This window comes from Musca autumnalis, unplaced genomic scaffold, assembly GCF_047663935.1.
Source record: "Musca autumnalis isolate F117 unplaced genomic scaffold, ASM4766393v1 scaffold_5, whole genome shotgun sequence".
Lineage (NCBI taxonomy): Eukaryota > Metazoa > Arthropoda > Insecta > Diptera > Muscidae > Musca > Musca autumnalis.
Window position 1 is genome coordinate 48028806 of NW_027412088.1, and position 23471 is coordinate 48052276.

Consider the following 23471-nt stretch of genomic DNA (forward strand, 5'->3'; position numbering starts at 1 on the left):
AATTTTTGTATTGACATTTTTTATTATTCATAATAATTGCCCCCAAAATATTGATTCAGAGTTATTTTCAGGCAAAATTTCAAGAATCCTTCAAAATACATTCAACAGGGTGATCCCATTGTATGTGGTCTAAACTAAATTTTTGAGTTATGTTGATAATTCTTGGTATAAGGGGTTTCTAACACCTAAGATGTCAAAATGTAAAATTTCAGCAGAATCGGCTTAAAAAATTTGCAAAAACCTTCAAAATACCTTTAATTTGGGGTAACTTTGTATGGGGGCTATATTTAAACTTGGACCTATGTCGACTGTGTTTGGTAAAAAAGTTCTCGGGTCACACAAAGTACAATTTGCAAATTACCAGGAAAATCGGTTCAAAATTGTACCACCAAATAGTTCTAAATTTTATGTATATATGTGCCTTGAGAAAAAATTTTGCTTAATTTATCGCAACGAATCGCAACTTGAAACCAGTTTTTTATTAAAGTACACAAATCAAACTCATTTTGATTTTTTTAAACACCGCTCATTCTCACTCAAAATCATTTCACTCTAAAATAAAATTGTTTGAAATTTAAGAAAAAATTAATAATTTAAGAGGTTTCCAGAAATGTGTCGATAACCTCGCACGGTGTGCCTTAACCTAATTTAAATGGAAGGAACTTACACCTGGGAAGTTTTTGCGGATTATGAAATGCAATGTTCATAGACGAAAAAAAAATCAAAAAACTAAAAAATCGCCGGAGGGCTTTTTAAAAAAATCGCGGTCAAAGTTCACTTTTAGGGGGTTTTTAAGGTTTCACGATTTTGCTTGAAAACCGCAAGTCCTATGAAAATAAGACTAAGGAAAATGTTGTAGCATTTTGACCTTCATGATATTTTCGTAGGTTTTACCGTTTTTGAGATATAGAAGTTCAAATTGGGACAATGCACGGATTGTATCGCCTCCTTATTAAACAATGCCATTACTACAATTTACCAAGTTAAATTTAAATATCTCAAAAATGGTACAACCTAGGAATATAATACAAAAGGCAATCTTGTAGCGAATTTCCACAGCTATATGATTTTCTCCAGTCCCTTTTCGATAAAACTTGCCGTTCCCAAGCAAAATCGTGAAACCAAACAAAAACACTTAAAAATGTGACCCAAACTTTCATATCTCGAACAAATTATAAAGGTCAATCCTTTAGAGAATTTTTGCAGCTACAATATTTTCTTTAGCCCAATTTCGATAGATTTTACCGTTTTCAAGCAAAATCGTGAAAACCTAAAAAAAAACTTATAAATGTGAACTTTGACCGCTGCAATGTCCCAATATGAACTTCTATATCTCAAAAACAATAAAACCTACGAAAATACCGTAAAGGTCAATCCTGTATAAAATGTTCACTGCTATAACATTTTCTTTAGTTCCATTTCCATAGGACTTGCGGTTTTCAAGCAAAATCGTGAAGACTTAAAAACCCCCTAAAAGTGTGAATTTTGACCGCGATTTATTTAAAAAGCCCTCCAGCGATTTTATTAGTTTTTTTGTTTTTCTCATCTATGAACATTGCAGTTTCAGAATCCGCAAAAACTTCCCAGGAGTAAGCTCCTTCCATTTTAATTTGGTTAAGCCACACCGTGCTCGTTCTTATACAGAATTTTTCTTCCGAACTTTTTGGAAATTGAAACTACTTACTTTTATCTATCTTTTCCATGTTTGAGTTTTATTCTATTTAATTTTCTTATTGTGTAAAGCTCTACTAAAAACAAAGAAAATAAATCCCAATTTGACAACTTCTCGTTTAACGGTAAATGCAAATTTAGTACAAACAAACTTTGTTTTTATTGTTTTGGAATGTTTACTATCCTATTATGAAGAAAACCGCAGAAAAGGAGGATGTCAAAAAATTGGGTTTTGGCCAAAAATTCGCATTTAAACCAAAGAGCATCGCCTAGAAGATGCCTGCAGAAAGTTCGGTTCTAAAAAAAATCCCTGCAGAGCTCTTCAGTTATATAGAAAATCTCTTTTGAGGTATATTCCAAATAAAGCCTCTTCAGAGGCCCTCTAATCAATAAAAGATCCATTTAGAAGTCTCCTATTCTAATGAAGACCCCTCAGAAGTCTCCTATCGTATATACATAATTAATTTTTCTGAAAACTTTTTTTTCCGAGTTTTGATATTCCATTTTTTACTATTTCGAAACAGTGTAGATTTATTCTGATTCTCAAGGTATTAATTTCATTATCACACCGAAAGTGCAATGAAGTAAGGGAAGAAATTGGAAACACTATAAGAAATTGCCTACCAGTAACCGACGACACGTGGGAGCATACGTGCAATATGGTACGCGAGATAGGAAACACTAAAATCGGATGCAGGCAATATGAAAGGAGGAAACAATGGATATCAGAGACAACATGGGAACTAATACTACAAAGAAACCGCCTAAAAAGACTGCAGAATTATAATACGGACTTCAGACCCCAATACAAAGAGACTGCGAAAGCCGTAAAGAGATCAGCAAGAGCCGATAAAAGAAGATATCTACGAAACTTGGCAAACGAAGCGGAGGCTGCAGCAGGAGCGAATAATATGAGAGAGCTTCACAAAATAATTGGGCAAATAGCAAACCAAAATATGTACAAAAACCAGATCATAAAAGACGAAATGGGACGACTGCTAACAACAACAGAAGAGCAAACCCGCAGATGGAGACAACACTTCGAATCGATAAGCAACGTAAGCTATGCTGAAGATGAGAACATAAATTTGAACAACCGCGAAAATGGATCAGTAAACCATAACATAAACGTTGAAGAACCGAACATAACTGAAATAAAAAAGGCAATCGATAAACTGAAAACAAACAAAGCTCCAGGAGAAGACGGCATTCCACCTGAACTCCTACAAACCAACTCTCAAGCATCGGCAGAAATACTAGCGTCGCACATACAGAAAGCTTGGTTATTAGAACAGCTACCAGAAGCGTGGACAAAAGGAACCATAGTAAAACTGCCAAATAAAAATGACCTCAAGGATTGCAATAACTGGAGGAGTATTACGCTGCTGAACACAATATATAAAATACTGGCAATTATAATAAATAACAGGTTGGAGTGTGTCGAACAATCACAACAAGAAGAGCAAGACCAAACAAACACTCTTCGTATTGTCATTGAACAGTCCATTGAATGGCGATCACCACTATACATCGTCTTTATCGACTTCAAAAAAGCTTTTGATTCAATAAAAAGAAACGCTATATGGGTAGCTTTGAAAAATAAAGGAACCCCGATGAAGTTAATTCGGGGTTCAAAGCCCTTAGTGACCCCTTTTATACCAATGCTGGGGTTAAGTAGGGTTGCCCACTATCGCCACTAATATTCGCCGTAGTTCTAGACGAAATTATGTTGAAGATGTCCCACAAGAAAAGAGGAATTATATGGGATATGCACAAACATCTAGAATATCTAGCGTATGCAGACGATATTTGCTTACTATCCCACAAATTCTCTGATATGCAACAAAAATTGAATGACCTAGTTATATTGACAAGACAAGCAGGCCTGGGTGTTAATATTGGTAAAACTTTTGCAATGCGAATAAACAGCTCGGCTGAAAAAAGCCAGATCAGCATTTGGCCGCTTAAATAAAATCTGGAGAGCAGCACAAATATCCCAGAACACCAAATTAAACATTTTCAACTCATGTGTGAAGTCAACACTCCTTTATGGTAGTGAGACATGGCTCATATCAAAAAATGTTGCCCAAAAACTTCAAACCTTCATCAACAAATGTCTCCGAATAATCTGTGGCATATTTTGGCCAAACACTATCTCAAACATAGATCTACATGTCAGGACGAGAGAAGAATTTATTATAAAGCAAATCGCTAGACGGAAGTGGAGATGGATTGGGCACACTTTAAGAAAACCGGTGACCAGCATTCCTCGTGCGGCTCTAGAATGGAACCCTCAAGGATCTCGACGTACAGGACGTCCAAAAAACACATGGCGCAGAACAATCCAAAATGAATTACTACGAATAAACAAATCAATCAATGATATAAAAACCATATGTATCGATGAAATAAGATATAATTTTCTTGTAGAAGCCCTATGCTCCTAAGTGGAACAATAAAGGAATAAAAAACAAGTAAAAAAGTATCAGTCGGCGTTGCCGACAGAGATATACCCTCAGCCTGTGTATATTGAAACAATTTTTTTCCAAAATACTTATGTATTTAGGGGGTTTTAAAAATTTTTGGCGTTTGAACCGATAAAACTGTTGATTAGGATTAAAGATCAAAAGTTTTGCGGAGGAGATACTAAAAGGAATGGATCGACATTGACCGTTATGGAAGTGGATCTCCAGCCACAACATATTGTGTCATAGGGGGTTTTTACACTCTTCGGGCTGTTTGCTCAAGAAGTATGGACTTGCCCCTAAAAAACGTTTACCATCGTAATTAAGTCAGCGAATGCAAGTTGCTTCAACAAAAATTAAAGTGTCTTAAAGTGAACTTATCCGAAATTTTGTGTGGGAGGTACCGGATGGAGTGGACAAATATAGTCCATATTTGAACCTGATCTATATCTGGTAGATATATTAGGATGTGTAAAGTATAGACCAATTCGGCCACTCCCATCCAGAGTTATCGTGCACACAATTTTTCCGAACATTTTTGAACTTATGTGGGGGAGGTCCCTGAAGGAGTGGACCGATATGGCTTATCTTCAGACATAAACTATGTTTGGACAAGATATTACTAAGGCCAAATTTTGTACCGAATCGGCAGATCCGTTCGAGAGTTATCTTGCGCTTCAACCACCTCACACGTTGTCATAGGGTTTTTTTTTGCAATTTTCAGGCTATTTTCTCAGGAAGTATGGACTTACCCCTGATGAAACTTATACCTTCGTATGGAGGGCAGTGAATACAAGTTGCTAAAACAAAAATCAAAGCGATTCGAGAGATGGCTCTAAACTGAACTTTTCCGAAATTTTGTGTAGGAGGTACCCGAAAGAGTGGACCGTTATAATCCATATTCGAACTTGATGTATGTCTAGAGGTAGTATTACCATATGCAAAGTTTGGTTCAATTCGGTTACTCCCTTCGAGAGTTATCTTGCGCACAAGTTTTGTGACAATTTTTGAACATTTGTGGGGGAGGTACCTGAAGGGGTGGACCTATATGGCCCATCTTCGAACTTAAATCAAATCTGGACAAAATATTTGGGTACCCAAAATTTGAACCGAATCGATTGATCCGTTCGAGAGTTATCGTGCGCACCAGCCAGCCAGACAGACAGACGGACAGACAGATAGACAGACGGACGGACATTGCTAGATCTACTCAAAATTGTCTGAAACGGATATCGTACAAACATACTTGGGGTCTAAAACCATTATTTCGATGAGGCACATTTTTGGTCGTATCAAAGTGTAAATACCCTCTTTAGCCTAAAGGCTGAGGGTATAAAAATCACACCGAAATGACTGAGAATTTATATTTTTCCCAGAAATTTGTCTGTACAAGTCCACGTTGTGATAGACCCCCCCAATTATCGTTGTCTGAAGATTTTCGGTATTTTTAAGGTTTTAGCCACATTATTCAATCGAAATGACTGAAATATTGTGTTTTGCTTTTACTAGAGGTATAAAGGGCTATCGTTCTTACTTGTTATTAATTATTACAGGAGGAAGATGGTTCCTCATTTCCCTGTAAAGAAAACCAACTTAAGAGTTATATATTTTCATTGTAACTCAACAACACTGTTCTAGAGGAGTGACGATGGAATTTTCAGAGACTTAGTTGCTTTAATAAAATATTTTAAACTACACCATGTTGATGTAGGAGGTATTAATATTTAAAGTATTCTGTAAATTTGACTAGCACTATAAAATTGTCGTACTCCCTAATAAATAAGTAAATATATTGTTGAAAATATGTTTTTACCTTCAACATGCACAAAGTAAAGCAATTTCTATTTACAATCATATATCTATAATATAATTTTCCTTAACAATTTAAATAATTATATGTGTAGGAGTATGTCCATGATTATGTCTGTAATAGCACATTATTATCGAGTACAAAATGTTCAAAGTAAATCTCTGCTAACAAGCTTTGACCAAATACATACATATGTATGCATGTTAGGGTGTAATAAAAAATCGACATTTTTAATTGAAAAGCATTACCACCGAAATGTTTGCATTTGATTCTAAAACCCCATATACGAAATGTTATGGCGATTGGTTAACGTTAACACGTATCTTTAGTATTAAATGGATATCATGTTTTTTATTTGTTCTTTTATTTTTGTTTATTTATTTAATTCTATTTAATTTTGTATGGCATCCTAATGTATAAAAACCACTCATACGAATGTCGAAAATAATCGTATCATAAAATTGACAGACTAATGAACTGGAAACTAAATACCTGTTTAATCACATAAACATAATGTTGCTGCCATCGAATACAGGTTTCATATCTACCAGACGACCATAGGTAATAAATAATAAGTCTTTCCGAATGAGCAATTTTTTGTTACAAAATATTTGAGAAGATAAAAGACAAAGAAAACAGAAATTACAAAGTAAAATGAAAAGGAATTTCACTGTTAAATATTACAGTTAACCCGTTGAAGGTAGTGAGCTAACATGTGCCGCGCGTTCACCCATAAGAACGTTCAAAACTTGGGTTTGGGCGTCGGGTTAGTAACCCTCCCCTAAAAAAAACGAAAGAAAAAAGAAAAGCAGACCCCTCTAAAGTTGACGAACCCCGCAAACGTTTTAAGGACCATGATCTGCGCTCTTTATAGGGAAGGTGCAGTTTACGCATTGGCAGATGTACTTGAAAAGTACAAGGCCGACATTACTGCCATACAGGAAATACGATGGAACGGGAAAGGCGTCACAACAACACCTAAAGGTGACGCACTGTATTATAGCTGCCATGACGCAAAGCATGAGTTTGGTTGCGGATTCGTAGTTAGTCGGAGACTAAAACATCTGGTATCCAGCTTCACCCCATTGAATTAAAGAAAGTCTTTAATTCGATAAAAAGCTACATAAATTCTTCAACATCAGCTTTATTTGCGCTCATGCTCCAACCGAAGACAAGGACGAACAGACCAAAGATATATTTTACGAGGGCTTAGAAGAAACTTATGACCGTTGCCCTGCCCATGACATTAAAGTTATACTAAGCGATTTTATTGCCAAAATTGGAAAGGAGAATATCTTTGGCCCAACAGTCGGGAAATTCAGTCTCCACAGTGAAACATCTGACAACGGGATGAGGCTGATAGATTTTGCAGCTGCAAGAAACATGGTAGTTAGCAGTACCAGATTTAAGCATCTCGATATTCATAAGGGCACCTGGCTGTCTCCAGATCAGAAAACAAGAAACCAAATTGATCATGTTGTGATAGATGGAAGACATTCATCGAGCGTGTTGGATGTACGATCGTTCCGAGGCGCAAACATAGACTCGGACTACCAAATTGTTGCAGCAAAGGTACGTAGCAGATTAACAACTTAACGTAACAAACAAAGTGCGAATAGGGACAACACGGATGTTGGACATCGGTAAGCTGCAATTACAACAGATAGCCACAGCATATTCCACTCAACTGGCCCAATTGCTTAATCAAAGCACTCCTCGTCCCGATAACATATCAGGACAATGGCAAAATATTGCCCACTCCATGCAAACAGCCCCAAAATCCATACTTGGATACTAGAGACCTCCACCAAGGAATCCATGGTATGATCAGGAGGGTCGTGCTGCTGCCGAAGAGAAAAATGCGGCATATAGGGCTACTCTACAAAGAGATATCGCAAGAAAAGGAGAGAGGAGAAACGTCTTTTCCGCAGGAAAAAGAGAGAAATGAAAAGACGGGAGTGTGAAAAAATCGAAATGTACAGGAGCCAGAATGAAGTCTGAAAGTTTTACCAAAGAGTGAAACATCAAACTGATGGCTTTTGTACAGACACATCCTCCTGTAGAGACCAGCAAGGTAGTTTGGTAACTGATACAGATAGTGTGCTAAGGATATGGAAAGAGCATTTTTCCAAACTGTTGGTATCCAATAGTAGCGAAGTCGACGAAGATCCAATCCCAGAAGATGGTATAGAATGTATACCACCCGGCCAAGATGAGGTAAAGACAGCAACAAACCGGCTGAAGAATAATAAGGCAGCAGGAGCTGAAGGCCAACCAGCCGAGCTGTTTAAAACCGTTGGCTACACACTGATAAGGTGTATGCATCAGCAAGTTAGCTGCACCTGGCAGGAAGAACGCGTACCTGACGATTGGAACCTGATCATCCTATGTCCCGTCCACAAGAAAGGAGATATGACTTTATGCTCCAACTATAGGGGCATAAGTCTTCTCCCTATTGCCTGCAAGATAGTGTCAGGGATATTGTGCGAACGACTAAAGCCCATGGTCAACGAAATAATTGGACCATACCAATGCGGCTTTAGACCCTGCAAGTCCACCATTGACCAGATATTTACCCTGCGGCAAATCCTGGAGAAGACCCAAGATATGCAGTTCGACACCTACCACCTTTTTGTCGATTATAAAGCAGCCTTCGACAGCCCGTTGCGTTCAAAGGTATTCCATACTATGTCTGAATTGGGTATCCCCGCAAAGCTCATTCGGCTTTGATACTAGGTCCTCAGTTAAAATTGGAAAGAACCTCTCCGAACAGTTCAGTACCAAAAGAGGTTTCAGATAAGGAGACAGCCTTTCGTGTGACCTATTCAACATTTTGCTGGAAAAGGTAATACGAAATGCAAATGTCAAAAGAAATGGCACAATTTACACCAATAGCCACTTGTTACTTGCCTATGCTAATGACATAGACATCATGGGACGATAAGTAAAGGAAGTAACTGGTATCTTTATGAAGTTCGAAGCAGAATCTTCGAAAGTGGGTCTGGCGATAAACGGCGAAGAGGCCAAATTGATGGTGTCGACGCGCAATGCGTCCATTGAGATCGGATCAACTGTTGAAGTTGGGTCCTATAATTTTGTGGTAGTCAAAGACTTCGTATACTCCGGCACCGTCGTAAACACAACAAACGACATCAGTTGTGAAATAAAAAGAAGAATTGTTTTTGGCCAACAGATGCTACTTTGGCTTAAGTAAGCACTTCAAAAACAAAGCCACAACTCGTCAAACAAAAATAACGCTTTACAAAACACTGATACTACCCGTGCTGATGTATGGTTCCGAAGCCTGTGTACTTGCGCAAGCAGATAAGGCAGTGCTTGGCGTGTTTGAGAGAAAAATTCTTCGAAAAATCTACGGACCGATCTGCGTTGACGGTTGTTGTTGTAGCAGCTTCTACAAGTACATGTAAATCTTTAATTTATTGATTCGGCTCTGCCTCCAGCTGGGCAGATATTCCGCGTACCATCAATCCTGGCCCAGTAAGAATTGAGGTGGCTGCACCAACCAGATCTAAGTTGCGCCAACACGATTCTCGTTTGTCTTGGCAGCTGCTGTTCTTTCGCTGCCACGGGTGGTGGATGATCTTCGAGGACTATATTCACACTGTAGGCTGCCAGAGCCTCTGCAACCGCATCAGTATGAATGTCTCTTAAACCTGCCTGGTATGCACGTTGATCTAGAGGTTCTCTTTTATATCTTTGGACCTCTCTCTCTAGATCTCTATAATCCTCCCTAACTCGCCTGGGGGGTTCAGGCATATCCACCAGATGGTGATTTGGGTGGTCTTGCGACTCACAGGAAGGATCTTTGTCTCCTCATGTAAATGGTCCACTGCAAACATGAGGTGACACCCTGTAGGGCAGGGCAGCATTCTGACAGATTTGTAGTTTATCCCATTGCGTATCACTTACGTTAGCAAACCACGCTGGCGCCGCATAGCTTACCACAGACCGGCCTATCGCGTTGTATGTGGTTAACAAAGTTTCTTTATCAGCACCCCAAGTGCTGCCGGCTAGGGACTTGATGACCTTGTTTCTGTTTCTCAGCTTATCGCAGATAACTGTAGTATGCTGGGACGACTTATACATGCTATCGAATGTGACCCATAGGACTTTGGGGTAGTTTGTGGTCGGAATAGTTGCACCGTCGACCTGCACATTCAGTGGGAGCTTCATTTGCGCCGTCCATGTGGTGAACAGTGTGGCTGTTGACTTAGTGGTGGATATTTTCATATTCCTCGCGTGGAAAAACTCTACAAGATCAATGAGAGAGGCATTTAGCCATCCACAAACTTTACCGATATTGGGACCTGACGCCATGAGTGTACAATCATCCGCGTACGTAATTAACTCAATGCCGTCGGGAGGGCGTGGAATTACAGAGAGGTAGAGGTTAAACAGTTCCGGAGATATCACTTAGGGAACACCCTGCTTCATTCTACGGGGTTTGGACTTCCTGTCTCTGAATTCCACGTACGACTGGCGACCACACAAATAGTTGATGACCCAGCGTTTCAGACGAGGCCGGAGGGTAGTATTCTCGATATCCTCGAACAGCCTAGCATGGCTGACCGTATCAAACGCTTTGGTCAGATTCAATGCTACCATCACTGTTCTGTGACATGGTTTGTCCTGGTTGAGTCCTCGTCCAATATTTGTGGAAATGGCGTGCAGTGCTGTTGTGGTACTGTGCTGCTTCCGGAACCCGTGTTGATGACCTGCCACTGGATAACATGTTCTGATGCTGGGGAGGAGTTATACCTCGAGTATCTTTGCTACTGGCGATAGAAGTGAAATCGGCATGTACGACTCACCTTTACTGGCATCTTTGCCAGGTTTCAGCAGCGGGACCACCCTGCACATCTTCCAGGCATCGGGAACTATTAGGGTGGCTAGCGATAAGTTGAGGACCTTACTAAAATACTCTTGCGCCTCGGATAACATCTGCAACATCATCCATCGTAAATTGTGGCGGTTCTTCTTCGGCTGGAAGAGATCGCAAACGACGCAAAACATTTCTCTTCGCCCGGTCGCTATCGGGGTGCTCGATAAATTGTCGGCAGAAATAGCCAGCGCACCTCTTCGGATCTGTCACACCCACGCCGTTAAACGTGACAGATGTCCGATCGTCTCTCCTACCAGGGTTCGATAGCCGTTGTCCACAATTTATTACAGCCGGCTCCAATGTCGCAGCACTTCAGATGTTCTAGCCACTTTTTCCGCTTGTGTTCACTGACTAATCTATTGACTTCCATTGTCAGTTCCCTGACTCTGGGGTCGTTAGGGTTCGTACGGCGAAGCTCATCACGCTCATTAGCTAATCCCGTCGCCTCTGCTGGGAAATTGGGTCTTATTTCAGGTATTCGACCAGCAGGGATAAAGCGAGCAGCTGCAGCAGTGATGAGGGAGGGACTGGGCAGTTCTCTGAAGCGTTGATTAGTGAACACTCTGAAACCTTGTCAATCCGCTTTTCCATGATTAATGAAAGTGCGGCGTTCAGAGGTTATGAAGTCTGGTGGTCTGTTTATGGAGATGAGTTATTGGGAGATGGACCGACCCAAGGGAAATGACGGGTTCCCATGTCACGTCATTCGTCAGACCAGGTGACACGATGGATATGTCAGGCGAACTGTGACAGTCTCCTCTAATCCTGGTGGGTGCGTCCTCGTTCGCAGTGCAGAATGTGGAGCTATCTATTTGCTCAGCCAGATCTGTACCTCTCTGGTCATTCCCTAGAGCTGAATGCCATAACTCGTGATGTGCATTGAAATCTCCTAGGACCAGCCGGTTATCACCTCGCAACAGGGGCCTGATGTTAGGCAAATAACGCGGGGCACAGCTATTGACCGGTGGGATATACACATTCTGCAGTTCTATCTCGGCGGATCCACACCTTACCGCTACCCCCATACACTCCAAGTATGGGTCACTAGAGTCTAGCCCAGGCGAGATAGGTCTGTACTGGACAGACTGGTGCAGTAGGAATGCCAGCCCTCCACCCCCACTTCTCGTACGATCCTGGCGAAGAACGTTGTATCCATCACAACTCCGAAGACTGCAGTTGTTGCTCAGCTTCGTTTCCTAGATCGCCGCGACCATAATATTTTCTCCGACTCATAAAGTCCACGATCTCATTGATCTTGGTTCGAAGACCATCGCAGTTAAACTGCAAGAACTGGGACAGCAGCTCAGGAACTGGGACAGCAATACGCGGTGTTAACGGCTGCTGCTGATACTGCTGTCTGGGAGATTGCGGGGGATGATATTGATGATGAAGACTCACTGGGGTTCATATTGGCGCAGCATGAGGCAACATAAACCCTGTCGCAATACTCCCTCAGGTAGGTGAGGCCTGAACAGTTTCTGAAATGCACCCATCCTTGGCACCTGTTGCATCTCGTTGACACCGACCTATGGTGGATGAGACGTTGACAAACGGTGCAGAACCATGGCCCGGGGTTACTCTCAATCCCGGCAAGGACCAAAAGAATCCGGAGCAGGCATTCCGGGACATGCCGCTCCCAAAATAAAAATAAAGACGAACACGAACAAGTAGTTGCTGAGGTGACGGCCCCTGGCCGAGAAGATGGTTTCTCGGGTCAATCCGGTACATAGAACCGGCCGTCGTGGGATTGTGTGAATATCGACGTCGTATGAACCACGAGCTATATCAGCTATACAAAGACATGAATATTGTTAAACGTATCGAGATGCAACGATTGCGTTGGCTATGATGCGTTGGAAGCGATGATGAACACGCTAAAAAGGCGTATGAATACATGCCACATGGCGGTGCACTCAGAATTGGCAGGCCAAAGAATAGATGGCGCAAACAAGTGGATGAAGAGATGACAAGGCGCGGTATTCCAGAAAGCGAAGCGAAAAACAGAGAGAATTGGAGATCTTTTCTTAGTTCGGTCTATGGAACAAATGTTCTGTAATGGGCCAGCTAAGTAAGTAAGTACGCAATTTAAAGCTTTTTTCGTCGATTTTAGATATTTTGGGTTTTTAATTTAACAGTGACCTGCGTTCAAAAAATAATTTTTATTCAACATGCAACAATGTACATGACTGAAAGACAAAAAAAAAAGAAATATGTATGTACCACCCTGCAACTTCGATGGATTAAAGCACATAAAGAAAAAAGAAACTGCCGCTGCTGAACTGCAAAATGTTATTATTCAGCATTGACAACAATGTTACCATTGACAGTAACGCTTACAATAACAAAAATAACAACACCAACTGTGTTTATTTCATTTTCCAACTCATCCTCCCCATCCTTATCATTCATTTGTCGACCCGTCAGCGGTGTCAACATATGGTGCAACTGAATTCATAAATATTCATTAGTTTGCCTTTTATGTGAATGGGAGATGTTACCACAAAATGGCACGACAGTGGCATTAAAAAATCACCATCATCTGAGGCCTGTTGTTTGCGGCTTTGGCGCAAAAATTACTTTCAGTTGGGCTTTTACACGTAAAACCCATGGTGGTGATGCTTTAAAATGCAAATATTTTAACAAAAGAAAATTGTCTTTGGAGGAAACGCAGAACAGCAAAAAGGTGAACAGTTATTTCCCTGTGTTAAAAGCAAAACACACCTTACTTATTAATGGCCAAATGAGGCTAGCCTCCTCCGACCGAATCAATCATATGATACAGAATCTTTGGTAAAAGTATTTTTGAAAGGTGACATTATAGATCACGAAGAGGTAGAATGGTATTTCTTCTTTTCTTTTCATTACCATATACGGTACACAAGAAAAGAAAAACTTGAAAAAATTGTCTACTTAAATTAGTTGTGACAGGCTCGAAAAAATTTGTATTTGAACGAGTATCGAAAACTACCGTAAAAGTTATAAATAACTTAATCTAAATAAAACAAAAATAAAAACTATTTTCTATTTTTTGTATATTTTCAGATAACTGTCCTTAAACGAAAATTGTGAATTGAAAATACGTAAAACGTAAAAACACAAAATCTCAAATAAATGGAGTAATAATAACATAAACTTGAAAAACAAGCTTCAGATATTAAATTTTAAATACAAAAATGTCCGATTTGGAACGTATAAGACTGGTGATATTGGGTGGTGCAGGTGTTGGCAAAAGTTCCATTGTCAAACGATTTCTTTTCAAAACATATACAGATAAATATCGTGCCACCGTAGAGGATCTATATAATCGTGAATATGATTTAGGTGGTGTTACATTAAAGGTAAGTGAATATAGAGCTACACATATTTTCATATTAATCAAATATACATAACTAAAAATACATATATAATTTTATGAGTATAAAAAATATATAATACAAAATATCTGTTCGGAATCGTATGGCTTTGATGAAAGAAAACCGGTTTGGGCCGACACTGATGTGAAGGATGTGGTCACTGTCTTTTACCAAGGGTTGTTTTCTATTCGCTACTCGCTAAGCAGCTGTTAGCGCTTAATTATAAATTGTAGCATTATCGTTGTTATAAGTGTGACGTGTAGACGCCATTACGGAAGAATATTGTTGAAACCGAGAAAAATTGAATTTATCGTTGTATACCTGAAGTACTCAGTCAATAAAAACGGATAATTGTCACGATACATCCGAAGGAAATCGCAAATCACTGGGTTTTATTTAGCTTGTTTTGCTTATTTTGTCTTGTGCTAAGCTGTCGTGCTTATACTTTGCCTTTCTTTGCTGTGGTTGGTTTCGGTGCTGCTCACCAGTTGTTTGGTAACTAAAGGCTGTGGCCATACATATTAACAATATCTTTATATAAAATAGAAAAATTTTTGTACGTTTGTTTGTGCCTTATAGACTCAAAAACCGCTGAACCGATCTACCTAAAATGTTTAAATTATACCGACATCGGTTCATATTTGCATATGGCTCCTATATATATATATATATATATATATATATATATATATATATATATATATATATTTTCGGCCGATTTGCTGCATATTATCCACCAAACACGCTATGTATATCCAATTTCAATGAAATTTGACATGTGGGACGGAATTTGGTCTAGACAAAACTGTGCCAAATTTGATTGAAATCGGTTCAGATTTGGATATTTCTCCTATATATATTTTTTTGCCGATTTCCTGTATTTGATGCACCAAACACGTTATATATGTCAAATTTCGCTTACATTTGGAATGTGTGACGGAATTTGTTCCAGACATAAATGTGCAAAATTATATCGAAATCGGTTCAGATTTGGATATTGCTCCTATATATATTTTCGGCCGATTTCCTGTATTTTATGCACCAAATACGCTATGTATTTTCAATTTCAATGAAATTTGGAATGTGAGACGGATTTGGTCTAAAACTAAATGTGCCAAATTATATCGAGATCGGTTCATATCGGAATATAGCTCCCATATATGTATATTTTCGGTTGATTTCATGTTTTTGTTACGTATGTTCAATTTCAATGAAATTTTAAAGAGACTTAGAAGTCAGAAGAAGTCATCATTATGTACACAAGTACTTATAGTTGGGAAGAAATTGATCAAGGATACAGCTATTAAAAATCACATCCCTGAGAGACTTCTTAAGAATTATGTTTTATTATAATATATTTAAATCAGTATTTGAGTAAACATGTTCAATACAAGTGGGAGTTATCCTAAGATTAATTGAAGATATCACAATGATATATGAGGCGCTCAGCGCCAAAACGGCCTAACCCACATAGAAATGATTCTGAGAAAAACGAAGTTGAAAGAAAACAAGTTTTTAAAATATTTTTATAATTTTTTCATTAATCATAAATACATATTAGTTGTAATATTTGTTTTAGGTTAATCATTAGGTATTAGTTTACATAGATAAAGACTGTTTTAAACAGTTAATAAAAAAATTAAAGTGGCTTAGGCCGTTTTGGCATCCATTAAAAAAATATATATTAATAGGAACTGAGGGTTAGGCCATTTTGTCTCCATTTATTTAAACAACAAAAGTTCTTCAGATGAATAATAAAAATAACTGTGAGCGTTTTAATTGTTTGAGTTTCTGTAAATCCATAAACTTTGCAGCTTCAATGAATTTTCCTCCCGGATAAAGCGGTTCCAAATCAAAATTTACGTACTTGCTGGAGTTCCTTTATGAAGCATCAACTTCTTGAAATAAAACATTTATGTCATTTTAATATTTGTATTGTATTATACCCCTGTTATTCAACGTGTATTCAGAGAAAATATTCCAAGAAACACTCGAAGGAGAAAACATCGGAATCAGAATTCATGGGAAACTAATCAACAATATAAGGTATGCGGACGATGCTACGTTACTGGCAGGGAGCATATCCGGTCTACAAAAACTAGTAGAGAAACTGGCACGTGTAAGTGAGAAATATGGTCTTAAAATCAACATGAAGAAGACGAAGTACATGATCATTAGCAGAAAAAATCCCCATGCTGAGGTGAACTTAAAAGTACAAGGTACACAAATAGAAAGAGTGAGAACCTTTAAATATCTTGGGATGACTCGAAAGAAATATGCGAGATGCTTTCTGTAAATATAGTAAAACCCTGAAAAGTCATGACATAAATATAACAACAAAAATACGTTTTATAAAATGTTATGTTTGGTCGGTGCTGTTATATGGAACAGAAGTTTGGACGCTCAAATCCTCTGATGAAAGAAAATTGGAATCCTTTGAAATATGGATTTACCGGCGAGTACTGAAAATACCATGGACTGCGAAAATTTCTAATGACGAAGTACTAAGAAGGATGAATATAAGCCGGCAATTAATAACAACTATAAAAAGGCGCAAAATAGCGTATCTGGGACATGTATTAAGGAACAACAAATACATAATTTTACAAGCAATTCTGAAGGGAAAAATTGAAGGAAGGCCAGCTAGAGGAAGGAAAGAAACATCCTGGCTCAAAAATATCATGGACTGGACAGGTTATACCAACGAAACTGATCTGCTGAATGCTGCAAAACACAGAGAGCTGACAACCATTATACAATAAGATAATAATTAAAATGCGATAAATATTAAAAAAAGATGAATTGTACGATCACTTATATCCGGATAACGGATGAGTAAATAAAGAAGAAGAAGAATTGTATTATAAATGGCTTCGCATTTTGGAATCGAAGGCACTGAATCTTAAGCCATTCAACTTTTGAAGTCTTGTCTTAGGAGATTTTTCTGTTTGATACTAGTTTCTCAATTGAGGATATGCTTTTTATTTCATCTGTCGTCATCTTTACCAAGTGACATGGTTCCCTTTTTGCCGTGAGGATTACACGATTCCAAATCATCAGGCGTAAAAGTGCCTTATAATATTTTTTCCTTTTCAATGAGACCAAAATCTTGATCGCATGGTAGCCATGAATGGCCAGACACTAAAAATTTGTGGTCTATCCGTTCCACACAGAAGGCCGAATTATTGACCATGTATGTGCAAATACTGTTCATTCTTATGTTACGTTTTTGGCCACCACATTGATCGCGATACATTATTAACATTTTACATTCTACATTGACGCCAGGGCGTAAGTCAACTTTATTACATAACCTTTGGTTTTTACTTACATATTCTTCTCGAATATTTATTTTTATATTATTTTTCAAACATACTCCAGACTAAAACGTAACATGCGTTTTGGCCTAACCCACACGCATTTTTTTATTTCCAGTATTCGATTTTGCCATGTGGCTTAGGCCATTTTGGCGTCCACATTTTTTCAAACTTTCAGTAAAGGAAAAACAGTTTACGGCATGTAGAATAACATAGGGTTAACCTATGCAATTGGGGATTTTTTTAGTATATATTACAAAAGGTTCCGGTTCGTCCAGCATAGTCAGTTTGATTTTTTTGAAAATGTGGGTTAGGCCGTTTTGGCGCTGAGCGCCTCATATATGACCTGGAAGAAATAAGTCCCATGTATAAAATAAATTACAACTATCTTATATAAATTCACTCCAACTTCAATCTGTAGAAATAAAGAGAAATTAATAGTGTAAGAATATATAACCTACGTTGCAACGCGTGGGAATATTAATAGTCGAAAAGGCTTTAGGAAGAGTGTTACCCCTTCAAACATACAAAAATACCACAGTAGCTCCATAACTGAACTGAAGAGGTAGAGAACGCCTTCATATCTCCTATATTTATACGTTAAAATACACTGTGACACAAAATGGAACTCAAAGTCTGGGGGGTGGAAAATTCCTTTTGGAAATGAAAACCCTTGGTAAATATATTACGAACCCAAAAGGAAATTTTCGCCATAGGTCAAGTTTCTGCGATATCGAGTGATGTTGAACGTGTACACCGAAAAAAGTATGGATAGGATTAAAGCTCAAAAATTTGCGGGGATATCGATAGATAGGCATTTTTACCACACTAGCCTGCGAAAAACATAATATAGATATATGTATTCGGTAAAATATTCGGTTCGAGCCCTCCAGCCACTACATATGGTGCCATAGGGGTTTTTACAACTTTCGGGCTGTTTTCTCAAGAAGTATGGACTTGCCCCTGAAAAAACTTTTACTGCCGTAATTGAGGCAGCGAATGCAAGTTGCTTCAACAAAAATCAAAGTGATTCGAGAGAAGGTCTTAAAGTGAATTTATTCAAAATTTTGTTTGGGAGGTACCCGAAGAAGTGGACAAATATTGTCCATATTCGAACCTAATCTATATCTGGAAGATACATTAGGATGTGTAAAGTATGGGCCAAATCGGTCACTCCCATCACGAGTTATCGTGCGCGCAATTTTTCGGAACATTTCTGAGCTTTTGTGGGTGATGTACTTCAAGGAGTGGACCGGTATGGATTATCTTCGAAATTAAACTAAGTTGCCACATTTTGGACCGAATCGGCATATCCGTTTGAGAGTTATCTTGCGCTCCAACCACCACACACTGTGTCATAGGGTTTTTTGTAAATTTCAGGCTATTTTCCCAGGAAGTATGGACTTGCCCCTGATAAAACTTTAGCCGCCGTAGGGGGGGGGGGGGGAGTGGGGGAGTTATCGTGTGCTCCAGACAGCCTGACAGACAGACGGACATGGTTAAATCAACTCCAAATAGTCTGAAACACATTTCGTCCAAACATACTTATGATCTAAAACTATTATTTCGATGAGGCACATTTTGCCCGTATTAAAGTGTATATGGGAAATGTTGCCAATTATTTCATATTCCATTTCCAAAAAATTGAATTTTTTCTTTTCGCGCTACATTAACGATTTTTGGTACATAGGTTAAGAAAAAATTCCCCAGTACAAATCCGCTCGCGAGTAAATTTTTGGTTGTTGCGGATAAATGTTATCGCGGTTTTACTTCTGCTTTTAAGAAAAAATTATTATAAAAACGCTAATTATTTTATTGAGCACAATTGACACTAAAAAGTTATCACGAAGTGACGCACAGTGTCACGACCGTGGCCAAAAATGGTAAAAACTAAATACTTCGTTGAACAAATTTATTGATGGGGAGTGATAGAAAACATATTAATTAAGAAGAATCTGAATTTTGGTACTGATACGTGAAGTAGTTTTTGCTATATGAGGATTTAAATCCGACAATTTTAGTTAATACGTATTTTTGTGTGTTTTTTCTAAAATTAATAAATTATATTATGCGTTAATATTTAAAATTTAAAAGTAACGGTCGCTGCAAAAATGGTTCCTAAGTTCTCTTGGGATGTAATAAACTTGGCTACACCTTTGTTTGCATGTAAATATTAATCATATGGTGTTTACATTTACCCAAACATGTATTACTAAGTTTATTAATTTTCTGAAGCAAATATTAAATTGAGTGGAGTGGGAAAAAAATTGTATAAAAGTGTATATCGATATTTTTTGCTGTATGAGTAGTAAAAAGTGAGTACTTCAAATATATAAAGGTCCCAGCTGCAGAGGTTTGCAGACGAATGTGTCACATCTCTTTTTCAGCGACCACCTCACTGAGAGGATACCCCCTTTTTTAACAAATCGTTTTGCGGTGTTGGCTATAGCCCGAAAACGAATGAACCGATCATCATATATTTTTGTGGGCTTATTAAGTACCTAATAGTCTTGCTTTAAAACGAGAGTTTTTAAAAATATAAATTTTTAAAAAAATTGTGAACAGCGAAAATCAAAATTCGATTTTTTACAAAAAATTGACCGTTTTTTGACCACTAATCGGTCAAAAATTTTTTTAAAGGAAATTTCTCATATATAAAGACAAGAGTTTGATATATTCAATATGCTCACAAACAATATGAAGACTAAACACCAAATTTCAGTCATATCGGGTGGATATTGAGGCCACAACACTCAAAACACCGAAAATGAGGATACACGGTTCTATGGGGGCTATAGGAAGACGAGGACCTATACCGACATATTTCTGGTGGAAGGTTATAAGTCCCCCAACGGAGACTTAATACCAATTTTCAGCCATTTCGGTGTGATAATCAAGTTAAAACCTCCAAAATACCGAAAATCGGGAGGTACCGTCCTATGGGGGCTATATGAAGGCGTGGACCTATGCAGACAAATTTCATGGTGAAGGTATAATGCCCCCTGCGAAGACTAAATACCAAATTTCAGCAATTTCGGTGTAATAATGAGGCTAAAATCTTCAAAATACCGATAATCGGGAGGTACCGTTATATGGGAGCTATATCAAAACGTGGACCTAAGCCCACAATTCTCTGTTGGAATGTTTGATACCTCTGCCGAAGACTAACCACAAAATTTGAATACTTTCGGTTGGTCATTGTGTCTTAAACATTCAAAATACCGAAAATCGGGAGGTACGGTTCTATGGGGGCTATATCAAAACGTGGACCGACCAACCCAAATTTTTGTCCTGAAGATTGTAAGTCAATAATAGGTACGTGTACCAAAATTGATGCACCTACGACAACTCCTTCTATTTTTGGCCACAGTTAATATGAACTCGCGACATAGTGTGACGTCATTAAGTAGATTGCATAATATTTGTAAAATGTTACTCAGCATTCGCGCAATTTACAAAATTTTAAATGTAATCCGAATTTTTTGAAAATATAGGTCCATTTACCAGTCAAAAATTACAAAAAAGTAACAGTTTTAAAGAAAGACTTCACGGGGAATCAAATGAGACCAAACTTATAATCATCGGGATAGTAGTAAGGATATTATAGCCAAAATAAGCACATATTTGTTTTACAAAAAACAAATTTTGGTTTGGAATAATAGTTTTCACATGCATTCTAGAGTTGAAAATATTGGAAAAATTCTATAAGAGTACTTCTTTCGTTTTTCTTGAAACTCCCAAGAAAATGGGCGGATTTTGCTTTATCTACATTCACATAGAAAGTTTCCATTGAGGAAAGTTATCGGGTTGTTGAAATAAATCATTAGACTTCTTAAACGGAAATAGAGTTCAAATAATCGTTTGTCCGCATATGATTTTCATGTACAGCAAGACCATATCTTTTAATTTGTATATATTTTTCGAAATATAATTTGGACGCTAAGATGTAGCATCGGCTGCATCTTAGCATTAAAAAAACCTATAAAACATCGCTAATTTGCGCAAAGTTCATACAATTTCGTTCCGCATCCGGTTTTAGTGTCACCATGAAAATCTGCATCGATATATACCTATTTCAAGGCAATCAGTCAAGAACCGTGGATGTAGCATTACACAGTATTTTTGGGATAAAATGAATGTAGTTCCCTTATCAGTGATGTTTTTAAATTTCTGTTTCCGCAAAAAGGAAGATACTGCACTAGTTTTTTCATAGTAGTGAAAGCGGCCGACAGAATACGCGATAAATCGCGATATTTTCAAAAACAATATTAGGTGATTTTCCTACCTTGGAATTTCTCCTATCTCGCGTTTTAGTAGATGGATTTTAACGAATAATGATTTATTAGTTCCGCAACTTAAAAATCCAAAATTTGCAATCATGCACGAGTAAATCGAATGCCAATTCTACAAATTAGACCCGAAATTTATGATTTTTAGAAATTTGTTCCCACAAAATTTTCGTATTTGGATACAGCTTTCTCTGAAGCTGTGTAGGCTACATTCATGACATATATCAAATAAATCAGAATCGTGAGTTCTTCATTCCTAAATATGATTTTTTAAAAAACCTGTTTGCGGAACGAAATTATAGGAAAATTTCAAAAAACACTTAAAATCTGGCTTCAATATGTCAGCATCAATTAATGGTAGACGCAGATCAAATTTTGAAAAGTTATACATAGGTGGAATGATCTTTATTTAGTTGACTTCTACTTTCACTTTGACAGGAAAATCGGGAAAAATGTGGTTTAATCACAAATCGAGAGAAAACAAAAAAAGTCACGTTGGCTTCAACCCATTTTTTAACATAAATATAGCCACAGCTTCCACGCAAATCAACTTTTAAGGCCAATATTTTTTGCCAAGTCTAAAAACATTTCATTTTATTCAAAAACATTTATATTGTACAATATACAACCACTATTCGCGAGTTATAAAGGGCTTCAACGATGTTAAATTTTCAATAATATTGCCCATATACCCTCGTTAGCATAAATGCTGAGGGTATAAATATACTTACTATATACTATAAAAAATATATAATATAAAACAGGGTTTCGGAGTCGGAGTAGAGCAATTTTCCTAGAGGCGGTGTCAGAGTCTGAGTCGAAAAAAAATAACTCGACTCCGGTCAATTTTTTCTACAATATATAAATATAGCTTTAAATTCGGGACACCAACATTTTCTCAAAAAACCATTATTTATTTTAAAAGAAAAATAAAAGAAAACAATTAAGCAAGCGGTATATTATACTAAGTTAGAGGGCGATTCACAGGATATCTACTATCCTTTGAAGCAGGGTTTCGGAGTCGGAGTCTGAGTCGAAAAAAATAACTCGACTCCGACTCCGGGCAAAATATTTTCCACGTTATAGAAATATAGCATTAAATTTGGAACAAGAACATTTTTTAAATCATTATTTATTTTAAAAGAAAGGTATAAGAAAACATATATGCAAATGGTATATTATACTTAGTTAAAGGATAATTCACAGGATACTTACTGTCCTCTGAAGTGTAGTCTATTCATCCCTATTTTGTTGATCCAATTGATTCTTTACATTTTCACAATCGAATTAAGATTGGACCTTTAACCTCTTTCGTCAGAAGTCTTACTGTTCTTATCACAAATGTCTATTGGTATTCTCATCTTGTTTTTTATGAGAAGTCATCCTTATCTTCTATTAAAGACATTGTGGTCTCTATGGGAAATCTTTCTGAATACCCTGTGTCTCAAAATAGAAGTCAAGATCTGGGGGTGGACAAATTCCTTTTGGAATAAAAGCCCCAATTGGGATCCCCCAAAGGATCCCATAGCTGAAATTTCTGAGTTATGACATAATGAATTTTTGGATTGACCACCATCAATTATTGAGAAAATAGCTTTATAGGTATGTAGGTTTCCCATATCCAAGAAATCGATATTGTCACGTTTTCATTATCCTTTATCAG

At 37.7% G+C, this 23471-nt stretch overlaps 1 protein-coding gene across 2 annotated transcripts in view; it reads left to right on the forward strand.

Annotated features, from left to right (window-relative positions):
* The window catches only part of LOC141387598 (GTP-binding protein Di-Ras2), a 234292-nt gene that overhangs the window by 71157 nt on the left and 139664 nt on the right, over nucleotides 1–23471 (forward strand). For both annotated transcript variants that reach the window (XM_073957499.1, XM_073957501.1), the window contains exon 2: nucleotides 13892–14187. In XM_073957499.1, coding sequence (XP_073813600.1) covers nucleotides 14023–14187 — 165 coding nt within the window. In that variant the 5' untranslated portion in view covers nucleotides 13892–14022. The remainder of the gene's footprint in view (nucleotides 1–13891; nucleotides 14188–23471) is intronic.